Source organism: Oryctolagus cuniculus, chromosome 3, assembly GCF_051225735.1.
Source record: "Oryctolagus cuniculus isolate XC-2025 breed Fujian yellow rabbit chromosome 3, ASM5122573v1, whole genome shotgun sequence".
NCBI classification, from domain to species: domain Eukaryota; kingdom Metazoa; phylum Chordata; class Mammalia; order Lagomorpha; family Leporidae; genus Oryctolagus; species Oryctolagus cuniculus.
The window spans coordinates 39,471,209-39,486,179 of record NC_142869.1 but is presented as its reverse complement, the minus strand read 5'-3'; the positions used below and the strand labels follow the sequence as shown (position 1 = coordinate 39,486,179).

The 14,971-nt window shown below is 48.3% G+C and overlaps 1 protein-coding gene across 1 annotated transcript in view; it reads left to right on the top strand.

Annotated features, from left to right (window-relative positions):
- AOX1 (aldehyde oxidase 1) overlaps positions 1-14,971 on the top strand; it is a 73,984-nt gene that overhangs the window by 54,337 nt on the left and 4,676 nt on the right. Inside the window, 5 exon segments of the mRNA NM_001081990.1 lie at positions 3,256-3,351; positions 5,215-5,343; positions 5,957-6,031; positions 12,012-12,064; positions 13,296-13,410. Coding sequence (NP_001075459.1) covers positions 3,256-3,351; positions 5,215-5,343; positions 5,957-6,031; positions 12,012-12,064; positions 13,296-13,410 — 468 coding nt within the window.

The following is a 14,971-nucleotide window of genomic DNA, read 5'->3' as shown; positions in this document are numbered from 1 at the left end:
AAAGCCCACAGAGAGTCCCGGTGTTGCCCGAGGGCCTCCAATTGTAGAGTGACAGGACGAGGGTCAGACCTCAGTGCTCCCCAGCCTCAAACCCCACATGTCTTCATGGTCCCATACTGCCCCCAGAGCCGCAGGGCTGCTGGCCAACATCAGAGGGGCCCAATGCACCTGGCCGGTGATGTACTTAACTCCTAGGTGTGAGCCCCAGAGGCCACAGACAGCGTCACCGTCACCGTGTTTCCCGTGCCTTTCCATGGCTCCAGGCAGAGTAGAATCTAAGATGTTTGGGTGGCTGAGGCATTTTGGGAGCCTGTGGGATTAAAGCTAACTTTTCACCAGCGCCAGCAGTTGCTGCTTGAAGCTTTCAATTTCGCCCACCAAGGCCTCTATTTATATTGGAGGACCATCTGTGCCAGTGCTCCAGTTGTGCCGATTCTGTAGATGAAGCTTTGTGGAATTATCTTTTGTGTTGCTAACAATGAACCATCCGGTGGTGCCACTTAACTGAACCAAATTTGACATTTTAAATGGCCAGAGGAGATTGCAGCACCACGTGGAACAAATTACTCGGTGGTCTCTGATAGAAATGCTGCCCTAGACATGCAGGCAGAGTGCTGTCGCCAGCAGGGTCGCACAATGTAGGAAAGGCCCAATCCACTGTAATTGCAGCTCACTCACCATGTGCTAAGTCGAGCTACCAATTATACCTGCACTCCGCAGAGCCAAGGTCAAATCCAGAGTCTACAAACCTAAGGGACAGATCCAGCTGCTTTGCTATTGCAGATTCATTTGTCCAACATTTCCTGTGTACCTGCTACACGAGAGACACTATGTCACATTGCAAGGGATGCCTTAGGACATTCTTTCAGGGGGTTCATATTCTAGCAGAGTACAACGAAGAGCCCCAGACAGGAGCCCAGGAGTTACTGTCTTGGCTGACACCACCTACCACCTTCTGCACAACTCCAGAGCAGTGAGCTCTGGGCTCTCAGCAGAGGATGCCCCTCCCTAGCCGTCTTGTCTTGAGAACGAATGACCAAGAGCACAAGATGGTGTTTCCATGAACCACGTGTTAGTAGAGAGTAAAACAAACTCTGCTCTACCTCCCTGGGATCTTTGGGTATAGTGTTATGGCTCAAGACTCTGGGACTCAGGAGTAGGTATCTGGCACAGCAGTTAAGATGCCACTTGGGACATCATTGTCCCATACTGAGTGCCTGTGTTCACGTCCTGGCTGCACTCCTGGCCCCAGCTTCCTGCCAGTGTGTTCTCTGGGAAGCAGGAGATGATGGCCCATGAGTACTTGAGTCCCTTTCACCCACATGGACACTCAGATGGACTTTCAGGCTCCTGGTTTAGGTCTGGCCCCCAGTCTCATCTGTTCTAGGTATTTGGTAAGTGAACCAGGAGGAAGAGGCTATCTCTCTCTCTGCCCCTCTCAAATAGACCAAAAAGTTACAAAACCAGGATTCTCAGATTCTCCCTTGGGCTGTGGATGTTTGCACCTTTGTCCTCAGGTAAATGGTACCTTGATGTCCCCATTTTGCCAATACAGCTCTGGTTTACATCTGCTGTCCAGATAAATGGAGCATGTTTTTCACTATCAAAAATGTCTGAATTGGAAGGATGGGCTTCTGATTGTTATTCACTGGGGTGTTGTGAACCTTTGGATACCAATAGGCAGGCGGTTTTCTAAGTGTGGCCCACAGGCCTCGGATGGCTGTGCCAGTCCTCCTGGTGGGCAGAGCATTGATCCGGGAACATGATGAGTTCCCTGCACTTATCTGGTGATTGACATGCAATGCCTCTGACTTGCCTTAGGACTAGGGCTGCTTACAAATAATGTAAGCAAGTAATTAAAGCTTATAAAGATTCTATTTTTGTTGAGTAGAAATTAGCTTTTTTTTAAAAAAAATTATTTATTTATTTGAAAGGCAGAGTTATAGAGAGAGAGAGAGAAAGAGAGAGAGAGATCTTCCATCTGCTTGTTCACTTCCCAAAAAGCCACAATGGCTGGGACTGGAACAAGCCACAGCCAGGAGCCTGGTCTCCCACCTGGGTGTAGGGGCTCAAGGAGTTGGGCCATCTTCTGCTGCTTGCCAGGCGTGTTAGCAGGGAGCTGGATTGGAAGTGAGGCAGCTGGGACTCGAAGGTGCCCATATGAAATGCTGATGTTGCAACCAGAGGCTTAATCCACTGCGCCACAATGCCAGCCCCAGAAATTAGCTTCTTTTTTGGAATTTCTTGGACTTTCCCTGTTTGAATCCTAGATTAGTATACAACTCTGCATAGAAACTTTGATATTAGGAAACCTAGGCGACAGAGCTTTGAGTGACACCTGGCAGGCACAGAGCACATCTGTGAGGTTGGGGCTTCCCATCCGAACAGCTGTCAAGGTTGCCTTGCCAGCCCTCTGGGGCCACAGTGCAACCGCACAGGAGCATTTTCTCTAGAACCATATGCTGTGGTTCATACTGCTCTTGCACTCGAGACTCAAAGTGAAGAAGCCATCCCTGTTTTCTGTGTTCTCCTGGGAGGTCTCCTCACTCTTCAGCACAGACACTTGGAAGAAGACCCTTTCTTCTGAATGGTACCATGTGTTTCATGTTGAGTCTGGTGGTTTGTGATTCCAGGAACCTTTCATTCTGTGAGCTGTTTGGTTGCTTTTGGATCCTTGTCTTGGAGCTGTACGGTTGGATAAGAGTCCTTCCAAGTTCTCTATCAACTCCAGAGCTCCATAATTCTGGGCCAAGATGACTTAGGCTGGGCTTAGCTCATTTTGCATAAAAAGGTCTAGCCCATCGTACCTGGATTTTCATTTTTACTTCTGTACAGCCAATCCTTGTCTGTCTCTCCCACCTGTCTATTCACTGTACATTTTAAAATGAAGATCCTTGGAAAAAGAAACCTAAAATGTTGCTGTACACTGGGGCAGAGCCAGATAAGACGGTCGCCTTGGAGGTTGCAGCAGGCTGGAATGCCCTCATTAGGAAGTGTGGGTGCTAGGAACGTAGCTCTGCCTCTGGGGACAGCACAATTTCTTGTGGGGGTGATCACAAGTCCATGCGCACCCCACTTTGCGCTGACCCTGCTCAGTGATCTCAGAGCAGCGCAAAAGGCTTGTGTCTGTGTTTGGCAGGGGCCAGGGGTGTGGAGAGGAGGGAATCACTTCTAAGGCAAATCTTAACTGACACATTGTGTGATAACACCAGCTGAAAAAGCTCACCAAAACCGGTTTTTGTCTTTTCTGCCTAGGCTGCTGCCCTGGTTCACGTGTATCTCGATGGTTCTGTTCTGGTCACTCACGGTGGGATTGAAATGGGGCAGGGTGTCCACACTAAAATGATTCAGGTAAGAATGCAAATAACTAGGTTATGTTGGCCGTGAGCTAGGTGATACACTCATGAGAGAGACGCTTTAAATATAAAATTTCTCTTCTAAGATAAAGGATAGGAGCCTTCAGCCTTGACAACTGGTGTTGTGAGCCTATTAACAGACTCTGGGTACAGAAGCCGGTTTTGTAAATGAATATCCCAAAGAATGGGGACGAGAGTCTCAGGTTGTTTCATTGCTAAAGAAGGTTGTTTATTCATTTGCAACTTTCCTTTGGGTATATTTATAATTGAATTATCTTTTGGAATGTGAGGAATAAAATAATAATTCTGATGTGATGTATCATTTCTTGTCCCTTTTATAAGGACTGTGAACCATCAACAATATAAATTACATTTGGTATTTCTAGCCAAACTTCACCAGTTTTTCCTTTTGGCTCATTTATTTTAGATTAATTTTGAGCTACTTGTGCTATGTTACTAATTATAATAGGAGTATTGTAGATAATGGAACATTCTGAAGAGGCAGGAAAATATTTTAAGGGCCTTATAATTCTACCAGTTAGCAATAATCATGGCTCTGGCTGGGGGATCTTTCCATCTTTTTTATTTTTCAAAAAATTATAAACATCTTTTAAATGATAATTTTGTATCCTTGGTTTTTTTTAACCCATCCGCATATAGAGTGAGTACTTTCTGCTATAATTAAGAGTTCTTTACAATCATGATTTTTAGTGCTTGCATTTGGATATTGCATAATTTATTTAACCATCTCCTCACTGGTGAACATTTCAGTGAGTATTTTTGCACATTAACCTGTGATCCCATCAGTGACTGTTTTCTTATAGCAGATTCCCAGAAATAGGGTTATTGGTTCACAAGGTGTGCATGTTTTTAATTGTTAGCTACATATTACCAAATCATTTTCCAGAAAATACCCATCTCATTACACTGCTAACCAATACTGAATGTGATGGATTATTATTTGGCAGGTGAATGACAGTATCTCATTATTAGTTTATTTACAGTTTTCTGATTATAGAGCTGTTATGTAGAAGCTATGTCACTTGAGAATTGTCTGGTCATACTTTTCCCCATCTTGGGTGGGAGGGGATAGGATCTCAGTGTATTCCTCATCTGGCCACCAGAGACCTTTCTATATGTTGTAAGCCTATGCAGTCTGCATAGATGATCTTTTGGAAGCCAAGCCTTGTGGATGGGCTCTATATTTCTGTGTCCTTGAGAAAGTCGTGGACAAACTCTATTAAGCCAGAATGCTAGTGGGAAAGAGGGGAACTACCAAAGTTGGCAATATGGTTGTGCTCTCCTGAAAGATAAAGGAAGAACAAAGCAGCCAGCTGAGCCCTCATGTTGGTGCTCAGCCCCGGAGCCATCTCCTACTGCTGTGACCCAAGCATTCCTGGTGCTGCTTTTCCAAGGCACTTGTCCTTTCTTATTAGAGATTCCCTTTCCCTGAAGTATCTCCAGAAATGGGGATCGGATCTGGGCATCTCATGTCATCATTAAGTTGACTTTGTTAGAAGTTTGCAGAGTATGGTGGTAGGAGAGACCTTAGAGTTGTTGATTGCATGGTCATGAGGATATTAATAAAGTATTTCTTCTTGCCTTGTCTTGGGGACTTACCTCCTCTTCCTGATGCACATGAGAAAGTCCAAGAAAAGGTGTGCCCAAGACTTGGGGTCCAGACTGGTAAAAGGGTTTTTGGAGAAGAGGCACTTTTTGCAGCTGGGAGTATCTGTGGTGCTGCTCCCTTGTCCCTGTCATGTGGATGAGAGCTTCACACATGGGCTGCATTCTGGGCATGTTGGAAGGGCTACTGCTAATCAAAGTGTTTGAAAAGGAACTGTCTTCTCAAACCCAGGTGGTCAGCCGTGAACTGAAGATGCCAATGTCAAATGTCCACCTGCGTGGCACAAGCACAGAAACTGTCCCTAATACTAATGCCTCTGGAGGATCTGTGGTGGCAGATCTCAACGGACTGGCAGTAAAGGTAAAACTCACAGCGGTGACCTCCAACTCACTGCCCCATCCGAGTCCATGACTTGGGTGGAGCTAAGCAGATGTTGAGAGTTAATTCCCACTGCCCCCATCTTGGGCTCCGTGAGTGGGACAGTGTCCACTGGTTCTCTGCTGGAAATGTCATCTCCCCGACTCCTGACGTTGCACTGTCAAATTCTACCCAAAAATGTCCCTGTGTGTTTCCACTCTCATGCTATGTTACTATCCCATGGAGTCTGACTCCCACCTCTTGCCAGGGTTATTGTAAGACTTTGGTCTATCCTGACCAAATTCACTGCCCCTCGCTCTAACATCATGCTGCCCAAGTGAACTTGCCCACAAAATAAGCCTGTGACCATGCCATGTTTGAAAACAGTGGCTGCTGATTGGCCAACAGTTTTTCTATTAAGTCCTGGCTACACACACACACACACACACACACACACAGAGCCTTTCACATTGCCTTCTTACAGGCTCGGTCTCTTACTTCCCTGTGTTCCTATGGGCCTCTTAGACAAGCCTGTAGAATGGTCTATATCGTGCTGTTTTGAAATTGATGTTTGCCTGAACTTGTGATAGTAAATTTAACCAAAACTAATCTCTAGGATGCTTGTCAAACTCTTCTGAAACGCCTGGAACCCATCATCAACAAGAATCCTCAAGGAACTTGGAAGGAGTGGGTGAGAAACACGAGGCTTCTATGTTTTGTGTTAGCAAAAAAGGAGGGGAGGAGTGAGAGACGAGGGAATTAGGCACCACAGAAAAGGCATTCCCCCAAGTACCACTGTTGTGTATGGACAAATAGGAGACCCTTTGTTTGTTAGCTTTAGAAATCCCACTGTAATATACTAGAGGAACTCTTGCATCTGGGAAAATTTTCTATTAGAGCAAAAGGTAGTTCTTCTATCAACACTTCTGTTTTAAGCTAGAATTAATATTTTGTCCTGCAGAGCCTAGGTATTTTTTGGATAATAGCTATAAATCTGTCTATCCTCTTTTCTACTATTTCAAATACAGAAAAACTAGAATCATTCAATAAAAATTTTTACAAAACCACGTAAGCACTCCTTTGTAAATAGGAAACCAAGCTATGGGGTCTAGGTTCACCTAGAAGTAAGCACTCAATGGAGCGGAAATACTCAACTGCTGTCGCTCCCCCTCTTCGTGGAGGAGCAACACAGGACCCTGCGCTGTTCTTTCGTCTGCTCGGCCCTCCCCGGGTTTGCTGCTGGTTCTTCCCGGGTTGGCTACTATCCCTTCCACCTCCGTGGAAGGGCAGTTCCCCCTGGCCGCATTCCCCACTTCCGCAGGGGAGCGGCACACCGCCGGCCGGCTCTTTCGGGGGCTGCACGGGTTCCCTTAGATGTTCCCCATAGATGTTCCTGGTGCATGCCGTCTCTCTCCTCCTTTATAGTCCTTCTCCGCCAATCCCAACTCGGCTGCCCACACGCCGAGTAAGCTGCTCTCCTCCAATCAGGAGCAAGTCCTACAGTTTATCAGTTGAACTGGAGGCAGCTGTGCGGAAGCTGTTTACTTCTCTCCCAACGCCACATTGTGGGAGAGCAGATGCATAGAATAAGTCTTAATTCGAGTAACTTAGTCTAGTCCGGATTGCTCCCCACAGATCCCCCTTTCTTTTTATTTTTTGGCGTTGATACGTGCCTGTCTTCGGTGTCCCGCGGCACACACTCTGCTCTACTTGCTAGAGTTGCCACAGGCTCTTACAAGTCCTATCAATCAGGAAAACCGAATCCGGGTCCTCTCTTCGCCATTGTGAGGAGGTTTTTAGGCGCTGATGCGTGCCTGTGTTCGGTGCCCTGCAGCGCATGCTCTGCTCTGCTAGAACTGCCTGCAGGTGTTTACAAAACCTATCAGGCAAACCGAATCCAAGCCTTCTCATTGCCGTATTGTGGGGGAGACTTATTAGTGTTGGTTCGTGCCTATCTTCGGTGACCTGCAGCTCATACTCTGGTCGAGCTTTGCTGGCGCTTACCGCCTTAAATCAGGCAGACCGAATCCAAGCCTCCTAATTGTTGCATTGTGGGGAAGCTTTACTGATGTTAATTCGTGCCTGTCTTCGGTGACCTGCGGCTAGCCGCCCAGGTACTCATCGCCTCACTAATCGGGCAGACCGAATCCAAGCCTTCTAATTGGCATGTTGAGGGGAGGCCTTATTTTTCTCTATTTCTCTATCTCCGGGCATTCCTACCTCTCCCATTTCACTTCTATCTTCCAGCATTCCCATTTCTCTTTTACTTCACTTCCAAACTTCTGTTTCTCTTATCCCCGCAGCTTCCCGGCACCTCGCCGCTTCAGCCCGCGCGCCTCTCTCATCTGCGCAGCTTCCCGGCTTTGCGCAGCTCGGCTTTGCGCGCTCCGCGGTCTCCACGCTTAACCCTTTCGCGTCTGAACCACGGCCTACGCCAGCGTTCCCTATCTATTCACGCCCCGTGCTCTCTCTGCACGCGGCGGCTTCCGCGAGTAACACAGCGTAGCTTGCGTCTCCGCCACTAGGATTCAATCTAAGTTCCCCGGGCTAGCCTGGCGAATTCAACCCAGCGTACGTCTCCGCCCCACGATTTGGCTTCCCGTCCTTTGCTCCCCGGGCTAATCAGACGGATCCCAATCTGGCTTACGTCTCAGCTTCTGGTTTCAACTTTTCGCCCCCTATTCCCGGGCTAACCTGAGAACCCCAAAGTGGCTTTCGTTTCCGCCTTGGCCTGCCCCCCGCAGCTTCAATTTCCCTAACATTTTTCTCTACCCGGTATGTTTCCCCAAGCTTTCCTCCAACGATATTCCTCCCTCATTTCACCTGGCCTCTCCCCACAGTCTGCATCCGAGTCTGTTTGTTCTAACTTTCACTTTCGCTTTCGACCTTAGAGATTTCTCCCAGCTTCCCCCCGTAGTCCGTATCTGAGTCTATGCCTAGGCTTTCAACAGCTTCTTCCGGCACCCTTTTCGTCCGGCTTTTCCCTAGGCTGTTTGCTAGTCTCTCTCTCCGGTATTTTCCCTAGGCTGTTTGCTAGTTTCTCTCTCCGATATTTTCCCTAGGCTGTTTGCTAGTTTCTCTCTCCGATATTTTCCCAGTTCTTCCCGTTTCTTCCCTCCTAAGTTTCATATCCGTCCTAGGTTTCCTATCCGAGCTAGGTTTCCTATCCGAGTCACGGCACCATTATGTCGCTCCCCCTCTTCGTGGAGGAGCAACACAGGACCCTGCGCTGTTCTTTCGTCTGCTCGGCCCTCCCCGGGTTTGCTGCTGGTTCTTCCCGGGTTGGCTACTATCCCTTCCACCTCCGTGGAAGGGCAGTTCCCCCTGGCCGCATTCCCCACTTCCGCAGGGGAGCGGCACACCGCCGGCCGGCTCTTTCGGGGGCTGCACGGGTTCCCTTAGATGTTCCCCATAGATGTTCCTGGTGCATGCCGTCTCTCTCCTCCTTTATAGTCCTTCTCCGCCAATCCCAACTCGGCTGCCCACACGCCGAGTAAGCTGCTCTCCTCCAATCAGGAGCAAGTCCTACAGTTTATCAGTTGAACTGGAGGCAGCTGTGCGGAAGCTGTTTACTTCTCTCCCAACGCCACATTGTGGGAGAGCAGATGCATAGAATAAGTCTTAATTCGAGTAACTTAGTCTAGTCCGGATTGCTCCCCACAGATCCCCCTTTCTTTTTATTTTTTGGCGTTGATACGTGCCTGTCTTCGGTGTCCCGCGGCACACACTCTGCTCTACTTGCTAGAGTTGCCACAGGCTCTTACAAGTCCTATCAATCAGGAAAACCGAATCCGGGTCCTCTCTTCGCCATTGTGAGGAGGTTTTTAGGCGCTGATGCGTGCCTGTGTTCGGTGCCCTGCAGCGCATGCTCTGCTCTGCTAGAACTGCCTGCAGGTGTTTACAAAACCTATCAGGCAAACCGAATCCAAGCCTTCTCATTGCCGTATTGTGGGGGAGACTTATTAGTGTTGGTTCGTGCCTATCTTCGGTGACCTGCAGCTCATACTCTGGTCGAGCTTTGCTGGCGCTTACCGCCTTAAATCAGGCAGACCGAATCCAAGCCTCCTAATTGTTGCATTGTGGGGAAGCTTTACTGATGTTAATTCGTGCCTGTCTTCGGTGACCTGCGGCTAGCCGCCCAGGTACTCATCGCCTCACTAATCGGGCAGACCGAATCCAAGCCTTCTAATTGGCATGTTGAGGGGAGGCCTTATTTTTCTCTATTTCTCTATCTCCGGGCATTCCTACCTCTCCCATTTCACTTCTATCTTCCAGCATTCCCATTTCTCTTTTACTTCACTTCCAAACTTCTGTTTCTCTTATCCCCGCAGCTTCCCGGCACCTCGCCGCTTCAGCCCGCGCGCCTCTCTCATCTGCGCAGCTTCCCGGCTTTGCGCAGCTCGGCTTTGCGCGCTCCGCGGTCTCCACGCTTAACCCTTTCGCGTCTGAACCACGGCCTACGCCAGCGTTCCCTATCTATTCACGCCCCGTGCTCTCTCTGCACGCAGCGGCTTCCGCGAGTAACACAGCGTAGCTTGCGTCTCCGCCACTAGGATTCAATCTAAGTTCCCCGGGCTAGCCTGGCGAATTCAACCCAGCGTACGTCTCCGCCCCACGATTTGGCTTCCCGTCCTTTGCTCCCCGGGCTAATCAGACGGATCCCAATCTGGCTTACGTCTCAGCTTCTGGTTTCAACTTTTCGCCCCCTATTCCCGGGCTAACCTGAGAACCCCAAAGTGGCTTTCGTTTCCGCCTTGGCCTGCCCCCCGCAGCTTCAATTTCCCTAACATTTTTCTCTACCCGGTATGTTTCCCCAAGCTTTCCTCCAACGATATTCCTCCCTCATTTCACCTGGCCTCTCCCCACAGTCTGCATCCGAGTCTGTTTGTTCTAACTTTCACTTTCGCTTTCGACCTTAGAGATTTCTCCCAGCTTCCCCCCGTAGTCCGTATCTGAGTCTATGCCTAGGCTTTCAACAGCTTCTTCCGGCACCCTTTTCGTCCGGCTTTTCCCTAGGCTGTTTGCTAGTCTCTCTCTCCGGTATTTTCCCTAGGCTGTTTGCTAGTTTCTCTCTCCGATATTTTCCCTAGGCTGTTTGCTAGTTTCTCTCTCCGATATTTTCCCAGTTCTTCCCGTTTCTTCCCTCCTAAGTTTCATATCCGTCCTAGGTTTCCTATCCGAGCTAGGTTTCCTATCCGAGTCACGGCACCATTATGTCGCTCCCCCTCTTCGTGGAGGAGCAACACAGGACCCTGCGCTGTTCTTTCGTCTGCTCAGCCCTCCCCGGGTTTGCTGCTGGTTCTTCCCGGGTTGGCTACTATCCCTTCCACCTCCGTGGAAGGGCAGTTCCCCCTGGCCGCATTCCCCACTTCTGCAGGGGAGCGGCACACCGCCGGCCGGCTCTTTCGGGGGCTGCACGGGTTCCCTTAGATGTTCCCCATAGATGTTCCTGGTGCATGCCGTCTCTCTCCTCCTTTATAGTCCTTCTCCGCCAATCCCAACTCGGCTGCCCACACGCCGAGTAAGCTGCTCTCCTCCAATCAGGAGCAAGTCCTACAGTTTATCAGTTGAACTGGAGGCAGCTGTGCGGAAGCTGTTTACTTCTCTCCCAACGCCACATTGTGGGAGAGCAGATGCATAGAATAAGTCTTAATTCGAGTAACTTAGTCTAGTCCGGATTGCTCCCCACAAACTGCTTCCTTCGATCTACTTCCACCCTAGTTGGAAGGGAAGACACAGGTTCTAAAGTCAACAGGAAACCTCTCAAAGTGACAGGTTACAGCGTGCTGGATGCTGTGGAGTGACTATAAAAGCTGGGAGTATGTGTTGTGCTGACTGTCCTGGAACATTAGTCTTTGCAACACAGAACACATTGGTCTGAGCAAATAATATTTGAGGAGTCTCGCTTTGAAATGGCTCCTGCTACTCCACAGAGTAAGGACTCATTCTATAAGTCATACTGATGGGAGCTCTCAATCCTCCTATCTGGACATGTTTATTTCTCCTGTCCTGTGCTGCCTGAGCCCAGAAAGACTGAGGGAGTCTGGCTCCAGAAAGGTGTAAAGAGAGGCAGTAGGGAGTGCCCATCCTCCAATATCAGGAAGTGCTGTCATTCAGCCCTGTTTCTTCTCTGACAGTTACACTTCTCACCTTCTTTCTTAGACCTATGGATTTGTACTTAACCCCCATTTTTCTGTACAGTACTCAACTGTGTACATTGCAGAGTCAGGTGTAAATGGTACAATTTAGCAAAATTATTCTCTTCAACTGAAACTGCCATGGATTCACCATATTAAAATTTGCTTCCAATCAGCCATTGTTTCCTAAAATGTCCTGTGTTAATTGGCTGAGTCATCCAGATGATGAGAGAATTACTTCATCAGCAGGACCTGGCCTGAGCCCTGTAGTCCACTCTGTAGGTGTGAGATACCATGCCACTGCGGACCAGCTGTTAATGTGATGGTATACATTAAGCAGGTGCTCTTAATATAAACCCTGAACCACAAATGCCTGTGGGCATGGAGAATGTTAGAGGGAATCAGTTGGTCTTGGTGCTTGCTAGTTACTCCTACTTACAGCCTCATTTAACCTGTGGTAAAACTGGGTTGAAGTCCTGTGGGGTCCTCTGCCTGGATAGCACTGTTGCATCACTCTGGGCTCTTCCTTCGCAGGCCCAGGCTGCCTTCGACGAGAGCATCAGCCTGTCAGCGACTGGCTACTTCAGGTAAGTGCTCCTTTCAGTCTCGCGTTGTAGAAAATGGCAGTGGTATCTGCATGAAGAATGTCAGTTCTGTTTTTAATTTGGCAAGAGTCGACGTTGTGCCTTCCACTAATCTGCTGTCACAAATAACATTGAAAGGAGGAGAAGAATTCGGAGCTGCTGCTTAATCCGAGTCCAGAAAAACTTGTGCTGGGGAAAATAGGCACACAGATAAAGTTCAGATATGTGACGAACAAGTCCCCTGGGTGGCATTGTAAGGGGATGGGCACTTCGAGTCTACAGCAGGCCTGGGTGGTGCTGTAAGGACCCCTGCTCAGTATTCACAGAAGTTGTCGAGTTTTTATTGAAAATATAATTGGTCCTCTAAGTTAAGAAACAAAGTTAAGGGAATACAAATTAAATCCATAATAAGATAATACTGTTTAGTACCTTAGATTGGAAAAAAAAAAAAAGAAATTCAGCAATAACTATGTTGTCAAGCTGTGGCGCAATGGGGATTCACATACTTTGGAAAAACAGTTATCAGATTATTTCAGTGGGGAGGGAACAGCATCAGAGAGCAGGGTGATGCAGAGAGTTTGACCTGATTTTGTCATTTTGTCAGTTGTTGCTGGAGTCTGGGGCACTGCCTGGCTGCCGCAAGCAAGCATTGGGAACATTTCTAGTGGCCAGAGCTAGGCGGGGGGCAGCAGAGGAGACCCAGTAGAGAGTGTTGGCAGGCTGCTGGCCTCCTTCTCCTTTCCCCATTGACATTTGCCTTTGGTGTCCCCAAAGAAAAGATGTGAACATCGCAGGCCATGCAACCTAGTGGTGAGAAGCCAGCGTAGTGGCAGCGATTGAGGGAGGGGACCTGCTCTCCTACACAGGAGGTGAAGCAGGCGGGTGTGCACCCTTGAAATCGTGGTTGGTGTAAAATCCAGGTTGAGTTCCCCAAATCCGATGACAGTGATCGTTACACGACCTGAGACTAGCCAGAGGCAGTAAGAGAGATGTGATTGTGGAGTCAGCAGCCAGCCTCCAGGAGCAAGGAGTGATCAGGGACAGCATGCTGAATAAGGAGGGAGGTACTTACTCAGCACAGGCTGAGCGTGCCTCGTGTGCTGGCACGTCATAGCACAAGCAGGTGTGTTCCTCTGGGGTGCACGGCTCCTCGTGGCTCGGTTTAAGCAGCACAGTCTTGAGATGCCGAGACCTGGTCCCTTATCAACAATCCTCAGCACCCTGTCTCCTCCAGGGGCTATGACTCAAACATCGACTGGGACAAAGGTGAAGGCCATCCCTTCGAATACTTCGTTTATGGAGCTGCCTGTTCCGAGGTGGAGATAGACTGCCTGACAGGGGACCATAAGGTCAGTATCACCCAAGAGGCTCCTATAGTCCATCTCTGCGGAGAGCCCAGTGTGTGACAGACAGCACGTGGATTTGGCCTAAGGGTATTGTCTCTGTGTTACCAGAAGAAAACAGATGCCCTGCCTTTGCCTTAGTGGTGTGGCTGCTTCCATGGAGGGCAGCAGGTGGCTCTCCTTCGTTTCCCCAGCCTTTCAGAATTAATCAAGAAAGAAACCACTTCAAGAAAAAGTCTAGCCTAAAGGGGCTTCCATGTAGATCATTGGCACAACCAGAAATCTGACTTCCAATGAGAAATTACATTCTCGAATGATTTCATAGGCATCTGTTATCTACTAACAAGCTCCAAGGGCCAGCCTGGAGGAGCAAACAAGAGCAGCCCAGGGCCTGTTTTTGATACCTTTTACCCAGCGAGGTCCTGCTGTTACGGTGGTTTGAGAGCACCCTCACGTTTTTAAGGGCTGCTATGAGGATATGCCCTCATATTCCACACATGTCAAGGACTCCCAGTCTCTCCTCTTGTGCCTGGGCCTTTGGGGTAAAAGAAGCCATTGACAGTAACCACTTACTGTCAATAACAATAAGTGATCATCAGTACATTAAGTGGGCTGTGATACCCTCATAATTGGCATGTGACCAAGCTCCTAGTTTCATGATCTGTCCCAAAACCTTCCCAGAAACAACTGCTAGTTTTGATTTTTCCAAATATCTTACGTGTCTTAATTCTTGGATTGTGATCAAATCTGTATGTTCATTTGGTATATGCACAGCATATGTGTTTTTTTAATTATAGTCAGCCTAATCTTTGAAATTATATATGCTTCTATTGAACCTGCCTGTTCCAGTATGTATCTGGATTATCTGGATTCTGAAGTCAGGCCGGATTTCTCTTCTGAAACCTTGGGTTGGGCAAAACAGTGGTCACTCCAAGCTCTCATGTTAGAGCAGTTGTCCCCTTCTCCTAGGGAGGGAGTTCTCTCACACTAAGTGATTCTCACATCCTTTCTCCCTCAAAGAAAGTTGGTGCAAATGTAACCATTTTGGTGTCCTTGTATCTTGTATATGCCTAAGATCCAAGAGCAAGACAATCGTTAAGTCTTGGTGTGAAATTCCAAGGGACCCAGGCCAAAGGCCATTATGTGACATCCACCAGGGGCCTTCTGCTGGGTGTATCTCAAGTGATGATTGTCACTTCTGACGCCTCCCACACAGACCAAGCCCTGGAAGGTCTGAGTGGGGACTACGTAGGACATGAATTCCAGGATGGGGGCTCATTGAAGATCATCATGAAGGCCACCACAACCCAAGCCCCTCAAAAGACAGTGACAGACAGCAGCCAGTCAACAGCTTTGAAAGCAGAACCTTTGCTAACATTTCAGACTTTAGACTACTTCCTTCACCCCCAATTAAGGCTGCTAGTTTCCTGGAAGGCCAGTGTTGCAAATGGGTGTCAAAAAGGATTTTATATTTCATTTTGTCTTTAAATCAGAGAGGTGAGTAGCTGAAGTTTTATTATAGTCGAACATTCTGTATCATTATCTAACTCCCTAAGAAAAATATTAG